The 18,944-nt window shown below is 47.6% G+C and overlaps 1 protein-coding gene across 1 annotated transcript in view; it reads right to left on the bottom strand.

Moving 5' to 3' along the window:
- Positions 1-18,944, bottom strand: part of PTPRT (protein tyrosine phosphatase receptor type T) — a 1,090,723-nt gene that overhangs the window by 51,397 nt on the left and 1,020,382 nt on the right. Inside the window, exon 18 of the mRNA XM_065919188.1 lies at positions 13,626-13,713. Within this exon, the coding sequence (XP_065775260.1) occupies positions 13,626-13,713 (88 nt within the window). The remainder of the gene's footprint in view (positions 1-13,625; positions 13,714-18,944) is intronic.

Raw genomic sequence — 18,944 nt, forward strand, 5'->3', positions numbered from 1 at the left:
TTAGCAAGTCCACTGATCTCTCTAAGCCTTGGATTCCTTAGCAAAATGCTATATAGATAAATGTTATACAGCTGTGAGAATATTGGGAGAATTAAATGAGAAAATGCAGGCATGAGAAGTATGAGGAAGTTAAGAGAATGAAAAGACAAGTCACAGATTGGGAGAAAATATTTGAAAAAGACTATCTGATAAAGGCCTTGTATCCACAGTATACAAAGAACTCTTAAAACTCAACAATAAGAAAATGGTCTAATTAAAAAAATGGCAAAATATCTGAGTGGAAAGCTCATCAAAAAGGATGCACAGACAAAAGGTGAGCAAATGAAAAGATGTTCAGTATCATATGTCATTTGTTGTTGGTGGTGTTCATTTATTAAGTTGCGTCTGACTCTTTGTGACCTCATGGACTGCACCATGCCAGGCTTCCTTGTCCTTCACTATCTCCTGGAGTTTGCTCAAACTTATTTGCCTTGAGTCAGTGATACTATCTAACCATCTCATCCTCGGCTGCCCCCTTCTCTTCCCTTCAATCTTTCCCAGCATATGTCATTGGGAACCGAAAACTTAAAAAACAAGAAGCCACCTCTACATACCTACCAGAATGGCCAAAATTCAGAATCCTGATAACACCAAATGCTGGATGTGGAGCAACCGGAATGCTCCTTCATTGCTGATGGGAAAACAAAATCTATATAGCCAGTTTGGAAGACAGTTTGGTAATTTCTTCTAAAACTAAACACTCTTATCATATGATCCAGCAATTTCTGTCTGGTATTTGCCCAAATGAGTTGAAACTTACCATCCACACAAAACCTGCACATGAATGGTTATTGCAGGTTTACTCACAACTGCCAAAATTTAGAAATAAACAAGATGTCTTTCAATAGGTAAATGGATAAGCAAGTCATGGTACATCCAAACGATGGGACAGTCTTTGGTAATATAAAGAAATGAGTTATTAAGGCATGAAAAGATATGGAGGAAACATACATGCACACTGCTAAGTGAAAAAGTCAGCCTGAAAGTCTTCATACTGTACGGTTCCAACTCTATAATATTCTGGAGAAGGAAAAACTATGGAGGCAGTAAAAAGATCCATGGTTTGGGGACCTTTGGGGAGAGATGAATAGGTGGAGCACAGAGGGTATTTAGGGCAGTGAAACCTCTGCAGGATACCTGTCATTATACATTGTTCATATCCTATAGAATTGCACAACACAGGGTGGATTCAAATGGAAAGGATGGACTTTGGCTAATAATAATGGATCAATTTTGTTTCCCATTGTAACAAATGTATCACACTGATGCAAGATGTTAAAAAAAGGGGAAACTAAATGTGGGTGGGAGGTGGGGGGTAGAGAGGAACTATGGACATTCTGCTTAATTTTTCTGAACCTAAAACTGCTCTTTAAAAAAGAAAAGTGTGACGATGGTGCCTGGTATGCAGCAGGTGCTTAATAAATGATGGCTCTGGGCTGGATGTGAGGCGGGCAGTGAGCTGATGGCAGAGGTGGTTAGAAACTTTATCCTTCCCATTTGTCCTTCTGTACAAAATGTCAATCCATCTTCCTGCAGAGGCAGAGTTGCTGTGTATATTCATGAAAGGGCAGAATTCAGCTTATGGGTCCACCAGAAAAGCACTGCAAGGAGTAGCACTGCCCTCATGGTTTATTTATTCCTTCTGGGAGATGCTAATATTATTCTGTGTCTCCTTCCCCTTCTAACTTTATATAATTAGAAGGATAAAAAATTGTGTTTATCCAGACGTACATGGAGAAAGATGGGGCAGCCGGCAATGTAAAGGAATTTATACAAAGTAATTTACAAGCAGCCCAGAACGTTCATTATGCTTTATCTATATTTTGCAAGCTTGAGAAACAGCTAATCTGGTACTCCTTGTTTGATATTCAAGGCGAGGGAGGAAGTCACATAGAGGAGAAACAAGCTCCTCGATGGGGATGTAAGAGGAACTGCAAGAGCCTGGCCAGGAGATGAAGGGCCAGCTCTGGCTCAAGGGGAGGAAAAAGCCAGTGGAAGGTTTTTTCCTTCCACCAGAAGGAAGACATAACGGGAAAGCCATGGATATCCAAAGAGCGCCCCACACCCCCGCCCCAACACAACTCAAGAGGAAGGAAAACACTGTCCCTCTCCAATCAACCTGTTCCTTGTGGTTTTAGGACAAAGCCCAGCGGGAGGTCATAGAAGTTTAACAAACAGCTCTCTGGAGAAAGCAGTGGCCCTGGTCTGTAATATCTGCTGACTTCTGTGATAAAATACTCCCACCAGGACTGATACCAAGTTGCCAACATGGCTTCAAGGAGTTCACGGAATTCCTGAACATTTCCCCATCAGCCCCAGGACACCACTGACCTGACCACACCCCACAGTGCTTTGCATGACCTGAGGGTTTGGGGCCTGTTCGCCAGTCCAGCCCCGTGCCTCGCTCCCCACATATTACCCTTCTTTCTGTTGCTCAAGTGCATGACGTCTGCTCTGGCCACAGGGCGTTTGCACGTATAAAGGGACACCCTCAATCCCACAAGGCTGGCAACACCTCACTCTCCAGTTCTCAGCTCAGTTTTCCTTTCTCAGGGAGCCTTCTGTGACCTTTCCGCCTTAGACTCTGACAGCTTCTTGTACTTGTCTTCAGAGCTCTTAGGACAGCTGTATTTCTGAGACTATCGGACTAACCCACAGCTCTCCTCCACACCCTATTTAAGAAAGGGCCCCCCGTTTACTAAACCCTCTACAGGGTACGGCACAAAGTAGGTGTTCAACAGTTATCTGTTCAATATGTGAATTATACTGTGTTTGAAAGGCTAAGAGCCAGTGAGGGGCTGGGCCCTTTGCTTTTAGCCATACAACAGATTTTAGGTAACCTGGCTTGAGATCCGGGCTCTTTCCTGTATGCAAGGCTGGCAAAGTTGCCTGGATCCTGGCTCAAATTCTCCCTCTCCTTGTAGCTGACCCTCACCCCACCTGCAGACCCAAGACTGGCCACCAGCTGCTGGGGATGGGCAGGCTCTGAAGGCAGACCTGAGGTCTATCACTAACTCTATCACCTGAGGCAGCTGACTTACTTTTCCTGAGCCTCACTTCACCCAGTGACATCATCAAAATCCTCTCCACCTTTGCAAACTTTTAAGGATGAAAAGCGATAAGAAATGAAAGTACCCTCTGTATTTTAAGAACTCAATGCAAATATGTAAATTGTTTTATTATTATTTTAGACCAGTGGTTTTCAAGATATAGACCCTTGGCCAATAGCATCAATGATACCTGGGAACTCTTTAGAAATGCCAACACTTGAGTCCCAGCCCAGACCCAGTGAATCAGAAACTCTGGGATGGGGATGAGTAATTTGCATTTTAATAAGCCCTCCAGGAGATTCTGTTGCACACTCAGGTGTGAATGTACAGACCATTCAATGTTCAGTTATTTAACACAGTGGTGCCGTGGCACTTCAATATGTCTTGGGCAAGATGAAAATATCTTACTGAAATTGGCCCATGAGACTAGAGATCCACCTGTGTATAAAATTTATAAAAATTTATCTTTGTGAAATGTGTAAGATGTTCCAGGCACTATTCTACAAGCCTATGGATGCCATGCCATTTGATACTCATAGTAACCCATTTTATGGATGAGGAAAATCAAGGCTCCAAGAAGTTGAATGACTTAAGGAGAAGGTGTAAGGTTGAGAGCTTCCTTATAAAGTGGTGGGGACCCTACCCCTCCTACCCCCACCACCGAGGTCCACTGCTTCCACAGCTCCTCTATGCCAGTTCTGATTCTGACACCATCCCATCCCACCGTGTGCCCCGCTGCCCCATCCCTGGCCAGAGGAGAAGGCTCAGTTTCCTTGTCTGCTGCTGCTGCTAAGTCACTTCAGTTGTGTCTGACTCTGTGCGACCCCATAGACGAGAGCCCATCAGGCTCCCCCATCCCTGGGATTCTCCAGGCAAGAGTACTGGAGTGGGTTGCCATTTCCTTCTCCAATGCATGAAAGTGAAAAATGAAAGTGAAGTCGCTCAGTCGTGTCCGACTCTTAGCGACCCCATGGACTGCAGCCTATCAGGCTCCTCCGTCCATGGGATTTTCCAGGCAAGAGTACTGGAGTGGGGTGCCATTGCCTTCTCCGTTTCTTGTCTACATGGTACTAACTCTCAAAACAAACCACAACTCCTCCTTTCTTTCTCCATCATCAAAGGTAACCTAATAAATCAGTCTTCTCAAATCATATCCACTTAAGAGAGAATCACTTCAGAGAGGTGGAGATAGGGGAGAGACTATCACTTGGATACAAGATGTCCTTTTTTTCCCCCTGTCTTCTGGGCACTGAGGAAGGTAAAGAAAAGGTGCAATTTTTCAGAGAAAAGAGATTTGACTCATTACAATGAATTGTGGACCTGAAAAATCACTTCTTAGAAGCACTGGAAATGTTAATGCCATCATCTTGCATGAGTGGAGAGGGAGGAGGCAGGTAATTTTGCCGAGACTGCCTGGGTATCCCATTGAAGCTAAAGGTCTGCACATTCAATCTTGATTGAATTACCATTATCAGGGGAGAGAGGGTGGCCTGGGCACCACAGGGAAACAGCCTGGCATTCTGTGCACCTCCCAGGGCTGCCAGCTCCCTGTTGGCTGGGGCTGGACTGCTCCTTTCTGCAGGGCCCTCTGGGAAGCTGCTCTGATGGATGAAACCTTTGGGGCTGTGGAGGGGGCTTAAGCCACAGACGAGCAGAGAACTGAGAGAAGTTAGGGGGACAGTGGCCTTACTGATGACTCTGTGGCTTCACTCCAAGCAGACTGTCCAGTCTACACTCCACGAAGGGGATCTTCTGAAGAAAGGGAGGGAGGTTTCTGATCTAGATTCCTTCAGAAGCAGAATCAGAGACAAAGATATAAGTGTAGACAAAGATGGAGTGTAAGGACTTGACTTAGGAGATGATCCCAGAAAACACTGGGAGGGGAATGGGAAGTCAAATGGAGAAAGGAAGGAAGGAAGGAGAAAGAAAGGAATTCAATAAGGGGTGTGTCATTAAGCAAGTTATCACTGTAGGCAGTTGGGGCTTGCTTACTCCTGTTAGGGAATTTCCATGTGTTTGAACATGCACCCCCAAGATATTCCACCTTAGTGGGGAGGGACCTGGGGTACTTATACTCCATCCTCCACCAGTCATGCGTTGAGAGCTGCTCCCGGGGCATTTAATTTCCTGGGAGTCTCGGCCTGCCCCACAAGCAGGCAGAGAGGGACACAGACACAGTGGCCAGAACAAGGCCTCTGATGAAAAAGGACACTGAAGGTCACTGCACAAGGTTTCTCTGTAAGGCCCAGGCAGGAGCCACCCTCAGAAACAGCAAAGGAAAAGAAGGAATTGGGAGCACCCATTTTGACATCCAGCTCAGTCTCCCCAGAAATCAGCAGAGAAACAGCTATAAGACCAAACCCTTGGGTTTGTTTTGAACCTGAGTCCCTCCCTACAAGTGAAAATGGCTTCTCTGAAGAGCTCATGCAGTCTGCTATCCATCCTGAGGTCAGATACCTCAACACATTTTCCCCTAAAAGCATGGGTGTGTCCAGGTGCAGAGGGACTCCTTGGTAGGCAGCTCATGGCATCTGGGCAGCCAGAGCCCAGAGGTCTGGTCCTCACTGTCCTTCAGATTCTCTGTGTGACCGCAGGCAAGGGTTCTACATCTCTGGACCACTGCTTCTTGCCTGTGAACTCAGAGAGGCTAGACGTGGTCTCATCTAGATTTAAAAGCCTACGCAGTCAGCTTCAGATTCAGCATTTATTCATCTTAGCTTGCCCTCTTTGCACTGAAAGATAAAGCGCTGTCAGAAAGATGAAGTGACCTTGTTGAAGGTCATGCACAAGGTCAAAGACAGAATTGAGACTAGCACCCAGGTCTGCTGGACCCCATACCTGGCACTCCATTACACCTGAGCCTAGAGGTTTGTTTAAATTAGGGGGTTAGAAGTCTCAGAAAATATCCCAGATCTCTTGTTTGCCAGTCAGACTTCTGCACCTGCCTCTCTAAACTGGGGGCTGATCTCTGTGGATGAGAGGTTTGTATGCTCAACATCGCGAATCATCAGGGAAATGCAAATCAAAACCACAATGAGATATCACCTCACAAATACTGGCAAGGATGTGGAGAAAAGGGAACCCTTGTACACTGTTGGTAGGAATGTAAACTGGTGCAGCCACTGAGGAAAAACAGCACGGGGATTCTTCAAGAAACTAAAAACAGAACTACCAGATGATCCAGCAGTTCTACTCCTGGGTATAACATACCCAAAGAAAATGAAAACACTAATTTGAAAAGATATATGCGCCCCAAGATATGATAGCAACCCAAGTGTACATCAAGAGATGAATGGATAAAGATGTGGTACACACACACACACACACACACACACATGAATGGGATTTTGCCATTTGAGTGACCTGGAGGGCATCGTGCTCAGTGAAGAAAGAGAAAGACAAATGCTATATGTGATCACTTATCTGTGGCATCTAAAATATAAAACAAATGATTATAACAAAACAGAACAGACACACAGATGTAGAGAATAAACTAGTGATTACCAGCAGGGAGAGGAAAGGGGGGAGGAGCAAGATGGGAGTAGCCAATATTTTATAAGAACTTTAAATGGAATATAGTCTAAAAAAGTATTGAACCACTATGTTGTACACCTGAAACTAATGTTAACATTAATGCATCAAAAGAAGAAAGAAAATAAGGTGAGAGGTTCATAAACCCCAGAGTGCATCGGGGTCGCCGGTGCATCTATTCTACACCTCTTTGGAACTGAGATTGCTGGGCGCCACCCCCGGGATGTCTGTGGGACAGGTCTGCAGTGGGATGCAAAACTGGGCCTTCTAACCAGTTCTTAGGTGCTGCTGCTCCAGGAACCACACTTTGAGAACAACTGGATCTGTCGACAGATGTCCTTGTCCTCTGGCTCTGGCTTGGTTTAGCTACTGGAAAACACAGGCAGGAGAATGGATGGAGTGGGGAGGAATCAACACTTATTCTTTCAGTTCTCTTTGTTGGGGCCACCACAGGCAGCCTGCAAGGCCACTAAAAGGTCATACCTTCAGCCAGGTCACCTTCCTCTGGGTCCTGGGAACTTCTTACAGAATCCTCTGTGGCCTGGGTATGGCATTTAGCCCCAGGGTACTGTACTATTCCTGTAATCTCCCTATAGCTAGCTCACATCTTCATGAAAAAAATAAAAACAAACAAAACCCACTTGATTAAGTTATCTTCAAATCACCCTATTTGAAGGTCCCAGCAGTTTTCTACTGGGACCCTGACAGATTCCAGGAGAATCTGTCATTTGCTAAAAGAGAAGCCTCGTTTGATACAACGTGCACCCCCTGGGATCAGTTCCTCTCCTCCTGCAGTCTCCTTCCGGACAGTCCAAGAAGTACCCTCTCCAACGTCCACAGGAGGAATGCTGCAGTATTCTTGAAATTTCCCCTCGCCACCGTCTATGCCCCAGGGTTACTTAAAAGCAAAGTGCTCTTTTGTTCTGTTTCTCCCATTCATTTCCTTCCCTTTCACTCTCTCTCTTTTCTACTCCCTGGAAACCCCACTGTCTCTATTACTAAATTCTAAACAGAAGCATTTGGAAGAAAGGGCTTATTTAGCCAAGGTTTCTCTTTCATTGTTTCATTTGCAGGCAGCACCCTCCCTCCATCTCCCCTCCTTTCATCTCTCTGTCCTCCCTGGCCTGGGCCTTTGTCCTCCACACCAGCCTCCCAGAGCCCTGGGTTCCTTAGGATGCTAATCACACCTGGTGTTCTTCTTGCGCCAAGAATATTTCTATTTATCAAGCCAGGGCAGACTTTGCCTTTGGGAGGGACACATACAAGGGCAGGAACACTTTCCAATCCTTCGGGCTGTTTCTCTTTTTCCGTTCTCATTTCAATTCCAGGACACTTTTTTTCTTTCTTTCTTGGTCCTCTTTATGCCTTGCACTGCTTTTGGACGCACTGTCTCCTCTCAGGACTGAGTGCAGACCCGGTTCAGCCACAGTTTGCTGCAGAATTACTGATACTTACATTACAAAGGAGATTCGACTCTCTTTAAACCCAGCAAACCCGTGTTCGATCCCTGGGTCAGGAAGATCCCCTAGAGAAGGAAATACCACTCCAGTATTCCTGACTGGGAAATCCCATGGACAGAGGAGACAGGTGAGCTACAGTCCATGAGGCCACAGAGAGTCAGACACAACTGAGCAACTAACACACACGGATACACACACACAAACCCAGCAAAGTGGTATCACTAGCTGTTTAAGTGTCCTCTGTCTCTGTTTGGGCTTCCTCTAAAGTAGACGTAAGATGGGAATTCCAGTGCAAGCAGTTTATGTAGGAAGAGAACAGGACGCCAGCGGGAATAGGCGGTGGGGGGATGGGGGTGAGACAGCGTATAGAAGGGGCCCGGGAAGGGTGAGTTTCCAAATCTACTGCGACAGTGGGGACTGCAGCCCACTCCCCATGGACGCTCTGGGAAAAGGTGAAGAACATGCAACCCACCCAGCAGGGTTGGAGGTGAGGAGCTGGGCTATTTTGTGGTCCAGGGAGAGATGGTCCTGAGCCTGGACAGAGCATCCTGCCTCAGCTTTGGAGAAAGCCCTCAGGCAAAGAGATGCAGACAGGGCAGGACTCCGGGTGGGGGGGTGGGGGGGCGGACCAGTGAGGTGCCAGGGCACATGCTTTAGAGAGGTGATTGCTCTGAGTCAGGAAGGTGCAGAGTCAACAGCTGAGGCCAAGCAGCCCCTGGAATGTCACATGCTGGGTGTCACCTGCCTCACCCTAGTTGCATCCCTAGATGCCAGTGGGTGTTACTGAAACTAGAGGGAAAGGGACAGGATGCTACCTTTAAAAGAATAACGTACCCTGAGGACATAACATAAGCTGATTAGCACCAAACAGGTCCAAGATGAGCTGCTCTCCACTAGACCCTCAGTTCAGTTCAGTCGCTCAGTCGTGTCCAACTCTTTATGACCCCATGGACAGCAGCACGCCAGGCTTCCCTGTCCATCACCAACTCCTAGAGATTGCTCAGACTTATGTCCATTGAGTCAGTGATGTCATCCAACATCTCATCCTCTGTCGTCCCCCTCTCCTCCTGCCTTCAATCTTGCCCAGCATCAGGGTCTTTTCAAATGAGTCAGGTCTTCGCTCTAGGTGGCCAAAGTATCAGAGCTTCAGCTTCAGCATCAGTCCTTCCATGAATATTTAGGACTGATTTCCTTTAGGATTGACTCCTTGGATCTCCCTCTCCAAGGACTCTCAAGAGTCTTTTCCAACAGTTCAAAAGCATCAATTCTATGGCGCTCAGCTTTCCTTATGGTCCAACTGTCACATCCATACATGACTACTGGAAAAACCACAGCTTTGATTATATGGACCTTTGTCAGTAAAATAATGTCTGTGCTTTTTAATATGCTGTCCACTAGACCCTGAGCCTCAGTATATGCTCATTGTAATGCACTAGCAAGCTAAACGACACACCCACAGGTGCCATAATAGTTCCAAGGCCAACCATAAAGACCAAAAAGGGGCTGGTGGCCCAATTCCTGGAAATCTCGGCCCATTCCCCCAAATAGTTGGAAAAATCCTCCCACTCATTGGCCGATGAAATTATCCAGCCCACTAAAACTGACCACACCATATTTTCATACCGCTTTCGCCTTCTGAGATGGCCCATACTCTGTGAAGTGTGTTTCTTTCTAAATAAATCCACTTTTTCACCTATCACTTTGTCTCTCACTGAATTCTTTCTGCGATGAGACATCAAGAACCTGAGCTTCATTAAGTCCTGAGACGAGGTGTGTGATCTCAAATAAGAGAATGTGAGTTATATGGCTTCATTACAAGGAGGCAGTGGGGCTGTGGGTGTGGATGGGACGCTGACAGAATCTTCTATCCCCTTTCCATGGAATTTAATTCCCTTCACTGTTCTCGTTGCTCCTGGGATCCTGCCTTCTCAGACGTGGGATCCTGGAGGGGACAAGAGTATCAGTCCTCCTTCCCTTCTCCCGACTCTCTGCCCTCTTCGTGCAGGCTCATTATGTCTTCCTTGCTGGAATATCACTGCTCCTAGAGTTATGCTGATTCAGCCTTCCTCCATCCATCCTTTCTGGGCGTTCTCCATTTTGAGCAGGGTAGGGAGGAGCCAGAAGGGAGATCCATGGCTCAAGCCCTTCAGGGTCTTATGGGGAATTTGTGAGTTCCAGCATTCAGTCCTGTCTACCAAGCACCAGCCGTAAGTCAGGTGTGGGGCCACAGAAGTGCAAGATGGCTCTGGCCCTGCTATCCCAGGACATCAGTTCCAGTGAGGAGACCAGGCAGCCAACAGATGGCCATTCACGTGCTCGCAAATCACAACAGCACAGAGAACTAAGAAGACATGCATTGTGCTCTTGGAGTGAATAATGGGGTTTTGGCTGAATTATAACGGTCAGAAGAATTCCCCGAGGAAGTGGTACCTAAGCGAAGATCTGAAGAATAAGGGGAACTTAGCAAAGAGAGACGGAGAAGGCAATGGCACCCCAGTCCAGTACTCTTGCCTGGAAAATCCCATGGATGGAGAAGCCTGGTAGGCTGCAGTCCATGGGGTCGCTAAGAGTCGGGCACGACTGAGCAACTTCACTTTCACTTCTCACTTTCACGCATTGGAAAAGAAAATGGCAATCTACTCCAGTGTTCTTGCCTGGAAAATCCCATGGACGGAGGAGCCTGGGAGACTGCAGTCCATGGGGTCACGAAGAGTCGGACACGACTGAGCAACTTCACTTTCACTTGTCACTTTCATGCATTGGAGAAGGAAATGGCAACCCACTCCAGTGTTCTTGCCTGGAGAATCCCAGGGATGGGGAGCCTGATGGGCTGCTGTCTATGGGGTCGCACAGAGTCAGACATGACTGAAGTGACTTAGCAGCAGCAAAGAGAGAGGGAAGGGCATGTTGATAGAGCAAAGAGGACGTGCAAAGGCCCTGTGTCATGGATGAGTGTGGAGAGTTCAAGGTCCTGGATGAAGGGCAGTGGGGCTTAACTGAGGAGACTGCAGTGGGGAGAACACCACAGTGAGGCTGAGCAATGAGACAGAGAGAGGGCCGAGGCCTTTGGACAAGAAGGGCTCAACACTGAAGGAGGCCCTTTGAAGGGTTTTCTGTAGACAGTGACATGATCTGACTCATATTTTGAGGAGGTCCCTCTGGCTTCTGTTAGAGATAGGCATAAAACTGGGGCCAAAGTAGATGTGGAACTATCAGGAAGAAGGAAGGCAGAGGCCAAATGAGAGCGGATCATGGCTCGGGCAAGGATGCTGAGCACAGAGGGTGAGCACTGGGAGGTCCAGAAAGATATGAAACTTCCCATCCTTGGCCCCTGAGGCTTTGGACCATAAACCTGTCCTGGACCATAACCTGGATACCCTTGTCTCTCAGGGAGGCAGGGTCTCTTTACTGTGCTCTAGTCATTACTTTTTTTCTATTATTATTTTCCATTATAATATTTCATCATTATACCCCTTTTACAGAGAGAAGACTGAGGCTTAGAGCGAGCACACAGTCTTACAGCCTATAATTTAGTGGACTCCATCTGAACTCACCATCTAGTAGGAGAAAGGGACACATGACCAAATATTTTAAGGCACGAGTATGCATGGCTCTGGAGCACAGAATGGTCACAGCCAGCAGAACCTGGGCCCAGAATATGCGCTCCCTGGCTCAGAGGAGAACCACACATCTTAGGTCTTAATACACATTTCCTGAGCGCGTGAACGTCTCTTTCCAACACTTCATTTGCAGGAAATCTTGCTGTCTGCCTTACTCTCTTCCAAGAGACAAATTATAAATGCTTTTCTGATTAGTTCTCCCATTCACAGTCGATTTCTGAATCAGCACAGGAAACAGCTAAGCTGAAACTTCTGCCTCTTTCTTCCTTCACACGCTGCCTGCATCTTATGCTTTCTTCCTCCAAGCTTTTTCTTAGGCAATGTCTAGACAGTCAAAGAAAACAAAACAAAATACTGAACTGTGCTAGCAGTAACTTGTTTTTCAATATATATATATATTTTTGGCTGAACTGGGTTACTCTGAGAATGGAGACCTAAGGATGCTTGTTACCCAGCTGATGAGATGTCAAAAGGTCCAGGCTGGCTGCACCACAGGAGAGGGGCTGTTGTAGATTCCTGTTCTAATCATAGTATATGCTCCGCATTTCGTAGAGGAAACTTGTCCTCTGTATTATGCTGCGTAGAAGGCTGTGCACGGCATTGATCATACCTGTCTCTCCCTCTCCTCCCAGCACTGAATGTCAAGCAGGGTCCCATCCAAGTACTGTCACTGCCCTTGTTAAGGCCTCACTGTCCCTTGCTAGGACCATTGCAGTAGCCTCTGAGCTGGTCTCTCTGCCTCCAGCCTCCCCCGATCTCAAGCACCCTCCCAAAGTGCTGCCCTGGTGATCTTTCCAAAACAGAGATCTGATCATGCCTCCTTGCCCCAAACCAGCTTATTCCACGTCCCCACATGGGTATTCAGTGAATTTTGCTCACAATAAGAAGGGCTGGTGCATCCACACTGCTCATCAGTGACGCTGAGAGAGTAACTCTGTGGCTAGGAGTAATGGTGCCAGGTACTGTGTCGAGGGTTTTATGTACCTTTCTCGCCCTGCCCCAACCATCCTATCTTTATTCTTCTCCTCATTTTAAAGGCAAGATAACTGAAGCTTAGAGAGGTCAGGTAACCAGCCCAAGGCCCCGTAGCGGGGAGAGAAGCCCAGGGCTTCAACTACTCCGTGCCACTGTCTTCATCAAATCACGCTCTGTGACGGGGTGCCTCCAGGAATGCTAGGCTCGCTGCTGAGCAGAAGGCAATGTCCTTTCAGGCCTCCCCCAGGTCCACACAAAACCAGCTTCCCTCCTGCAGGCTCAGAGTCACCCAACGCCCATGCCGACACAGACCCTGAGTGGCAGGTACTCACGTCACTACCGAGCCCTGCCCCCAGCAGCAGTGGGGTCTGGCGGGAGTCATGACGCCCTAAGCCCTGCCTCTTGTGTGAACAGGGTAGCCATGGGCTCCTCCGAATCCTGAGCTGGCCACTTCCTAAACCCTCAGGCTTAGGTTCACAGTTTCCTTCTAAGCATCAGTCCTTGCTTAGGACTCTACCTCCCCGGAGTAGCAGTATCTCTCACCGAGGGGTTCTCAGCCTATCCCTCATGGGTAGACTTTGCTCTCCACCCAGCGTTGCTGCCATGATGGGATTCTGCATAGTGGGGGCCTGCTAGGAACACCCTTGCGTCTGGGCTTCCTCCCCAACCTGAAGAATTCTTGACTGGATAACACCAGACGAGACCCAAGCTTGAGAGATTTCCTGCATCCACTGTGCCTAGAGCCAGCTCCCTGCCCAGCCCCTCTGGCTGAGATCAGCCATCCAGCCCAGGGATGACAGGGAATCTGAGCCAGAGCTCCATGCCTAGCATGAGGACCTGAAATTGGAAACATCAAGGATTATCTGATAACAAATTCCAGGTAAATAATAGTGATGGTCTCCTCAAGTCTAAGTCCCCAAAGCCCGCAGTTCTCCCAGAAGGTCACCTACAGGATATGATGTTGCCGTATCGATTCTTGTTGCGGTTTTCATCCTCTTTGGCTGTGTCCCACGAAGCTGTCTGTCCCTCTGGTAAGGCCTAAAAAGAAAGGACAGAGTGATTAGAATGGCTTGAGGTAGGAGCTTTATCTGGGTATAGCTGAGCCAATGGGGAGACCCACTGTGATGGGTCATGCAGTGTAAAAGCCTGTGTGTTCTTGGATGGGGCCTGGGGTGAACACAGACTTGGCCCCTCCCTGACTTCTTCACCTGTTCACTGACTCAGATGTTATTGATATCTTTTATGTGTGAGATGAGGTCAAATCTGGTCCAGGAGGAGAGTCATTTGTTTATTCATTCACTTGATGAGTATCTGAATCCCTAATATGTGCTGGGCAGTATTCTAGGTACTCAGAATACAAAGAAATAGAGCCCCTTTGAGCTTCCAGTTGATTGGGAGACATAGCAAGGGAACAAGGAAGCATATATAATTTAAAATAGTAGAACTGTCATGAAGAAAATAAAGTGGAGAAGAGGTTCAGTGATGGGGGAATGAGAATTATTTCAGATTGCACAGTCTGGAATGGCTTCTCTAAGAAGGTGACATCTAAGCTAATTCCTTCCTGATATGAAAAAGGCAGTCATGCCAAGAGAAGTGGGGAGTGGTCCAGGCAGAGAGAACAGCAGATGCAAAGGTGGTAACCGAAGTCAAGGATGAGGTGGGGAAAGCAGTGACAAAAGCATCTGGAGAGGCGGGGAGAGTTCAGGCTCTATGAGGCATTGTGGTTGCTGGTAACAAGCTGAGTGTTATTCTGGGTGTGATGATGAAACCACTGGAGGGTTTCGAGCAGGGCAGTTAGCTGATTTGCTATCTGTTTTATAAAGCACATTCTGGCTCGTGTATGGAACACAGACTCTAGGAGGCCCAGGGAGGAACCAGGGAGATCAGTTAGGAAGGTTTTGCAATAGTGCAGGCAAGAGATGAGGGTACCCTGGACCAAGGTGATGGGGAGTGGATACAGCGAGAAGGGATTAATTTTAGGATGTTCAGTTGGATATTGCAGGTTTTTGTTTCCCCCCAGAGGCAGACTCAGAAACAAAGATTCTAGTATGAGATTTATTTGGGAGGTAAGCCTAAGGAACACAGTGGGCGGCAGGGGGAAGAGTCAGACAATCGAGGGAAGAAAGTCAGTAGAGGGTAGATCCATGAACAAGTAACCACTGTGACTGGGCTTAATCTCATGGGCCCATCTCAGGCCTCAGAGTTGTCCTCCCAGAGGGAGAAGGAAGTCGGGGTGCTCATCCGCAGGTTCCCATAAGTCACTGTTGAGGTCAGCTCTTAGGAAATCCCTTGGCACTTCTGTCATGCTCGGTAGGCAGGGTGTGCATATGCTTTTTGTCTTGAGGAAGTCCTTAGGCAAAAAGACACAGGAGGCGGGCACTGGATAGGCATACATGGGACCAGTGAGTGGAACGGAGGCAGGCAGGGTACCAACGCGCCTACTTCAGACGTGGGTTATGATGGAGAGAGACAGGTGAAGGCTGTTGATTGGAAGAACTGAGTGGAGAGTCACATCTTTTACTGAAATGGAGAAGAAACAGATGGGGGAGAAACGGGTTTGGGGAAGCAGGAATTAAGTGTGGTGTTCTGGGTGTATAAAGTACTTAGAACCATGCCTAGGCACTCACTTCTGAACATGTTCAAAATAATAAGAACAGCGGCAGCAGCAGCCAAGTTTGAGATGATTAGTCAACATCCAAGCTGTGATGCTGACTAGGAAGTTGGATATAGAAGGTCAGAGCCAGAGGGAAGGAAGAGATGAGACTCATCAGTTTAAAAGAATAGGAACTTCCCTGGCGGTCCAGTGGTTAAGAATCTCCCTGCCAATGTAAAGGACATGGGTTTTATCCCTGCTCTGGGAAGATTCCATATGCCACAGGGCAACGGAGCCCGTACGCCACAATTACTGAGCCTGCGCTCTAGAGTTTGTGCCCCGTACCAAGAGAGGCCGCGGCAATGAGCAGCCCGTGCACCACAACTAGAAGGCAGCCCCTGCCGCCGCAACTAGAGAAAGCCTTCGTGCAGCATGAAGACCCAGTGCAGGCAAAAATAAATAAATACACGAATGAATTAAAAAGAGAAAGAAGACAGACAAGGAAAGAACTGCGTGAAGTGATTTAACAGAGTTACCAGCCAAGTATCATAGAAACTCTGGGTAGGGTGCAGCCACTTACTTCACAGAGAAGAAAGATGGGCATTTCAGGGGACGGGAACAGCTTTAGAAGCATGAATGCCAGAACACCTCCTGATTACTGCCCTTCTCCTGCCTCTGGAAGAACAAGCTGGCTGTCCTGCTCAGCTGGCCTCTGCACTGCTTCTGACACTGGATGTGTTACCTCCTCAGGCTACACAGCTCCCTGGCAGCAGGGCAGGGGAGAGGAGCTTCCAGTCATCTGATTTCACCAGCCTTGACTGTGCCCACCTATTTCTTACCACCTCTACATTCTGAGCAAGGAGGATCTGTGACCTGATTGGCCAGAAATCCAGCCATTCAGCAGGCGATGTTTTACAGGCAGGCAGGACCACTATCTATTCCAAGCCCAGACCATTCAGGATGCCCCCTTTTCCGCTTCCAGTCTCCTATGTCTATTTCAAGCCAGCCTAGGTGGGTCTTTTCACAGAGCAGGAGTTGGCAAGCTTTATCTACAGTGGGTCAGATAATAGGCGGTATGGGCTTGGTAAGTCCAGGAGTCTCCGTTCCAACTACTCAAACTCAACTCTGGTGTTGTGGAGTGAGAGTGAATGCAGTCACAGACACAGTGCAACCACACGGGCATGGCTGTGTCCCTCTAAAACTTGATTTACAAAAACAAGTGCTGGGCTGGATTCAGCCTGTGGCTGTAGTTTACTGAACTTTACTCTAGAAGCATGACCATGTTCCTCAGCTAGGCAGTGGCTGGGGTAGACAGAATGGGTGTCCATTCTGTTACCAAGCCTTTCCAGAGTGAATGGAGATGGGGTGAGAGGTGCTTGCCTGGGCTAAGCCATGTTCTCCAACTTGGCTTTGTGCAGGGTTTTAGACTGGGGTAACAGGGCACCTTCCTAGCTGTTACTTGATCAGAATGTAGTTCTCTGGGTGTCAGAAACCCTTTGCCTTGTACCCTGGAGAAGCAAACAGGCACAAGGCTCTAAGCTACCTCTGAGTTTTAAAAAGCGCTGGGGAGATAAGAGAGCGCTCGTTCTGCAAGTGGAGGACTTGCGTCTCCTTTTCCTCCCCTGCATCCTCTACTTACTCCTCGTTGTAATTGACCATCACCCTGCATCCCTGTCATCACCAGCACAGGCCATCTGCAGTCTGCAAACGCCTCCTAATTTTGCATGGAACTCTCGGCAGCCAGATTCCAGCCCTTGGCCTCATCCTCTCATCCCAGCCAGGGAGCTCCAGCTCTTTTAGGCAACTTGCCAGGCCTCTATATTCCTGGGTCTTTGTAGGGATGGGGTGTGTTGGTCTCAGTCATAGCAATGGACTTCCTGATGCTTATCTAATTAATTACATCCACCCAAAGTGGTGTGAAACCAAGAATAGCCCCCTGTGAATGTTTTCATACTCTTTTTTTTTTTTTAAATAAAAATCTGCTGGCCACCTATTATGTGCCAGGGCTCAGGGTACCGTTAACTTAAGGTTTCATAATGGTTGAACATTAGAATTGTCTGTGGAAGCTTTAAAACTCCCAAAGCTGTGGCCCTACCCCAGACCACTAAATCAGCGTCTAAGGGACACAGACATCAGTAGTATTTAAAACTCCCCGAGTGATTCTAATGTGCGGCTATGATTCTTGCAAATAGTGAATTTACCTGGAGAAACACTTTCCCACAAGTCTCCTCTGGCCTTGGTTTTGCCCCTTCCAATCCATTCTCCTGTATAATCAAAGAAATCTTTCTAAACTGTGAATAGGACCCAGTTATTCCCCCGTCACTGTCTTGAGGATAAATTCCAAACTCTTAAATACAAGGTCCTTAATGATTTCACCCCGTCTGCCCCTCCAATCTCATTGCTTATCCTTAAATCAATATATCAATGATTAGCAACTAATCACAATGCTACAGACAATTTCAGGTGTTAGAAACTTCTGAGACTGACTAGATACACTGTGTTCCCTCAGCCTGAAATTGTCTCCCACCTGAGTCTGCCTGCTAAAACTCTTACATAGCCTTCAAAATCCGGTTCAAGCACCTTCTCTTCTGTGAAACCTTCCTCGTTTACCTTCCCACCATGCCACTGCGTCCCAGCTAGTTAGTTACTTCTGTTATTACACAGACTCTCTACATCTGATGATTTGAATCTCATCTTCCAGCCTGATGATGGGCTACTCTAGGTAAGTGGTAGCATCTTATTCATGATGGTATCTTCATAAACCAATGCTGACTTCATATCTCATATGTGCTTGAATCATCCCCTTTGAATAAACGAATGGATGGATAGATGGAACAAAAATAGTGGGTGAGGTGGGTGCCGTGCAGACAGAAGGCAAAGATCCTGGAATCTGAGAACTGGAGGTGACCTTTAAAATAAGTTGTCTGTGCTCCGACCTACAATGGGCTTCCAGGCAGCTGGTAAGATGATCCCTAACATCTGCTATTTGGATGCCCTCAGTGATCAGAGCTCATTACACACAAAAGCTTTCTGCTTCACTTTTGGACAGACCCACTGGGACTTTTCATTTACCCTGTTTCCATGTACTTTGCCTTTGCCCTGATCCATGGGGCCCCTCGCACGCTCCCTCTGCACTGCGGCACTGCAGAGATTAATGAGTGTCCCTGTCCACCTCCTGGGTGGACACAGGCGTATGTCCACCTGGGGCCTGGGATGGCACAGTTTGGCAGTCCTTTCTATATCCAGGCCGCGCTCGTCAGGATAAACCCAGGGTGGCGATCTCCTCTGAACAATCCTAAATGGTCCTGACGAGCTGTGCTGAGTGGCACTTCTCCGTAGAGACCACACAGACCCCTGGCACAGCTCTGGGGGCCTCCGTGTGCCCCCGGTGGGGGATGAAAGAGAATGGGTGGGCCCGGGGGCTGGGATGATGTTGACAAAGGCAGAGAGGAAATACTACGGGGCTGTCCAGGAGGGAGTGGTTATGACTCCTTAAATCGCAGACTTTGATCACACATCCATTTCCATTTTTAGGGAGCTACAATCTCATAGGGGATAATCTTAGGCAGGGAAAAAACATGAGGGGGTGAAAGTATGAAAAGGAGACTCCTCTCCATCTTCAAAGTGAGCCAGCTGAGGGGCATTATTTTTGCATTAGTGGCTAGTTACAGTAGAT

This window comes from Muntiacus reevesi, chromosome 2, assembly GCF_963930625.1.
Source record: "Muntiacus reevesi chromosome 2, mMunRee1.1, whole genome shotgun sequence".
NCBI lineage: Eukaryota > Metazoa > Chordata > Mammalia > Artiodactyla > Cervidae > Muntiacus > Muntiacus reevesi.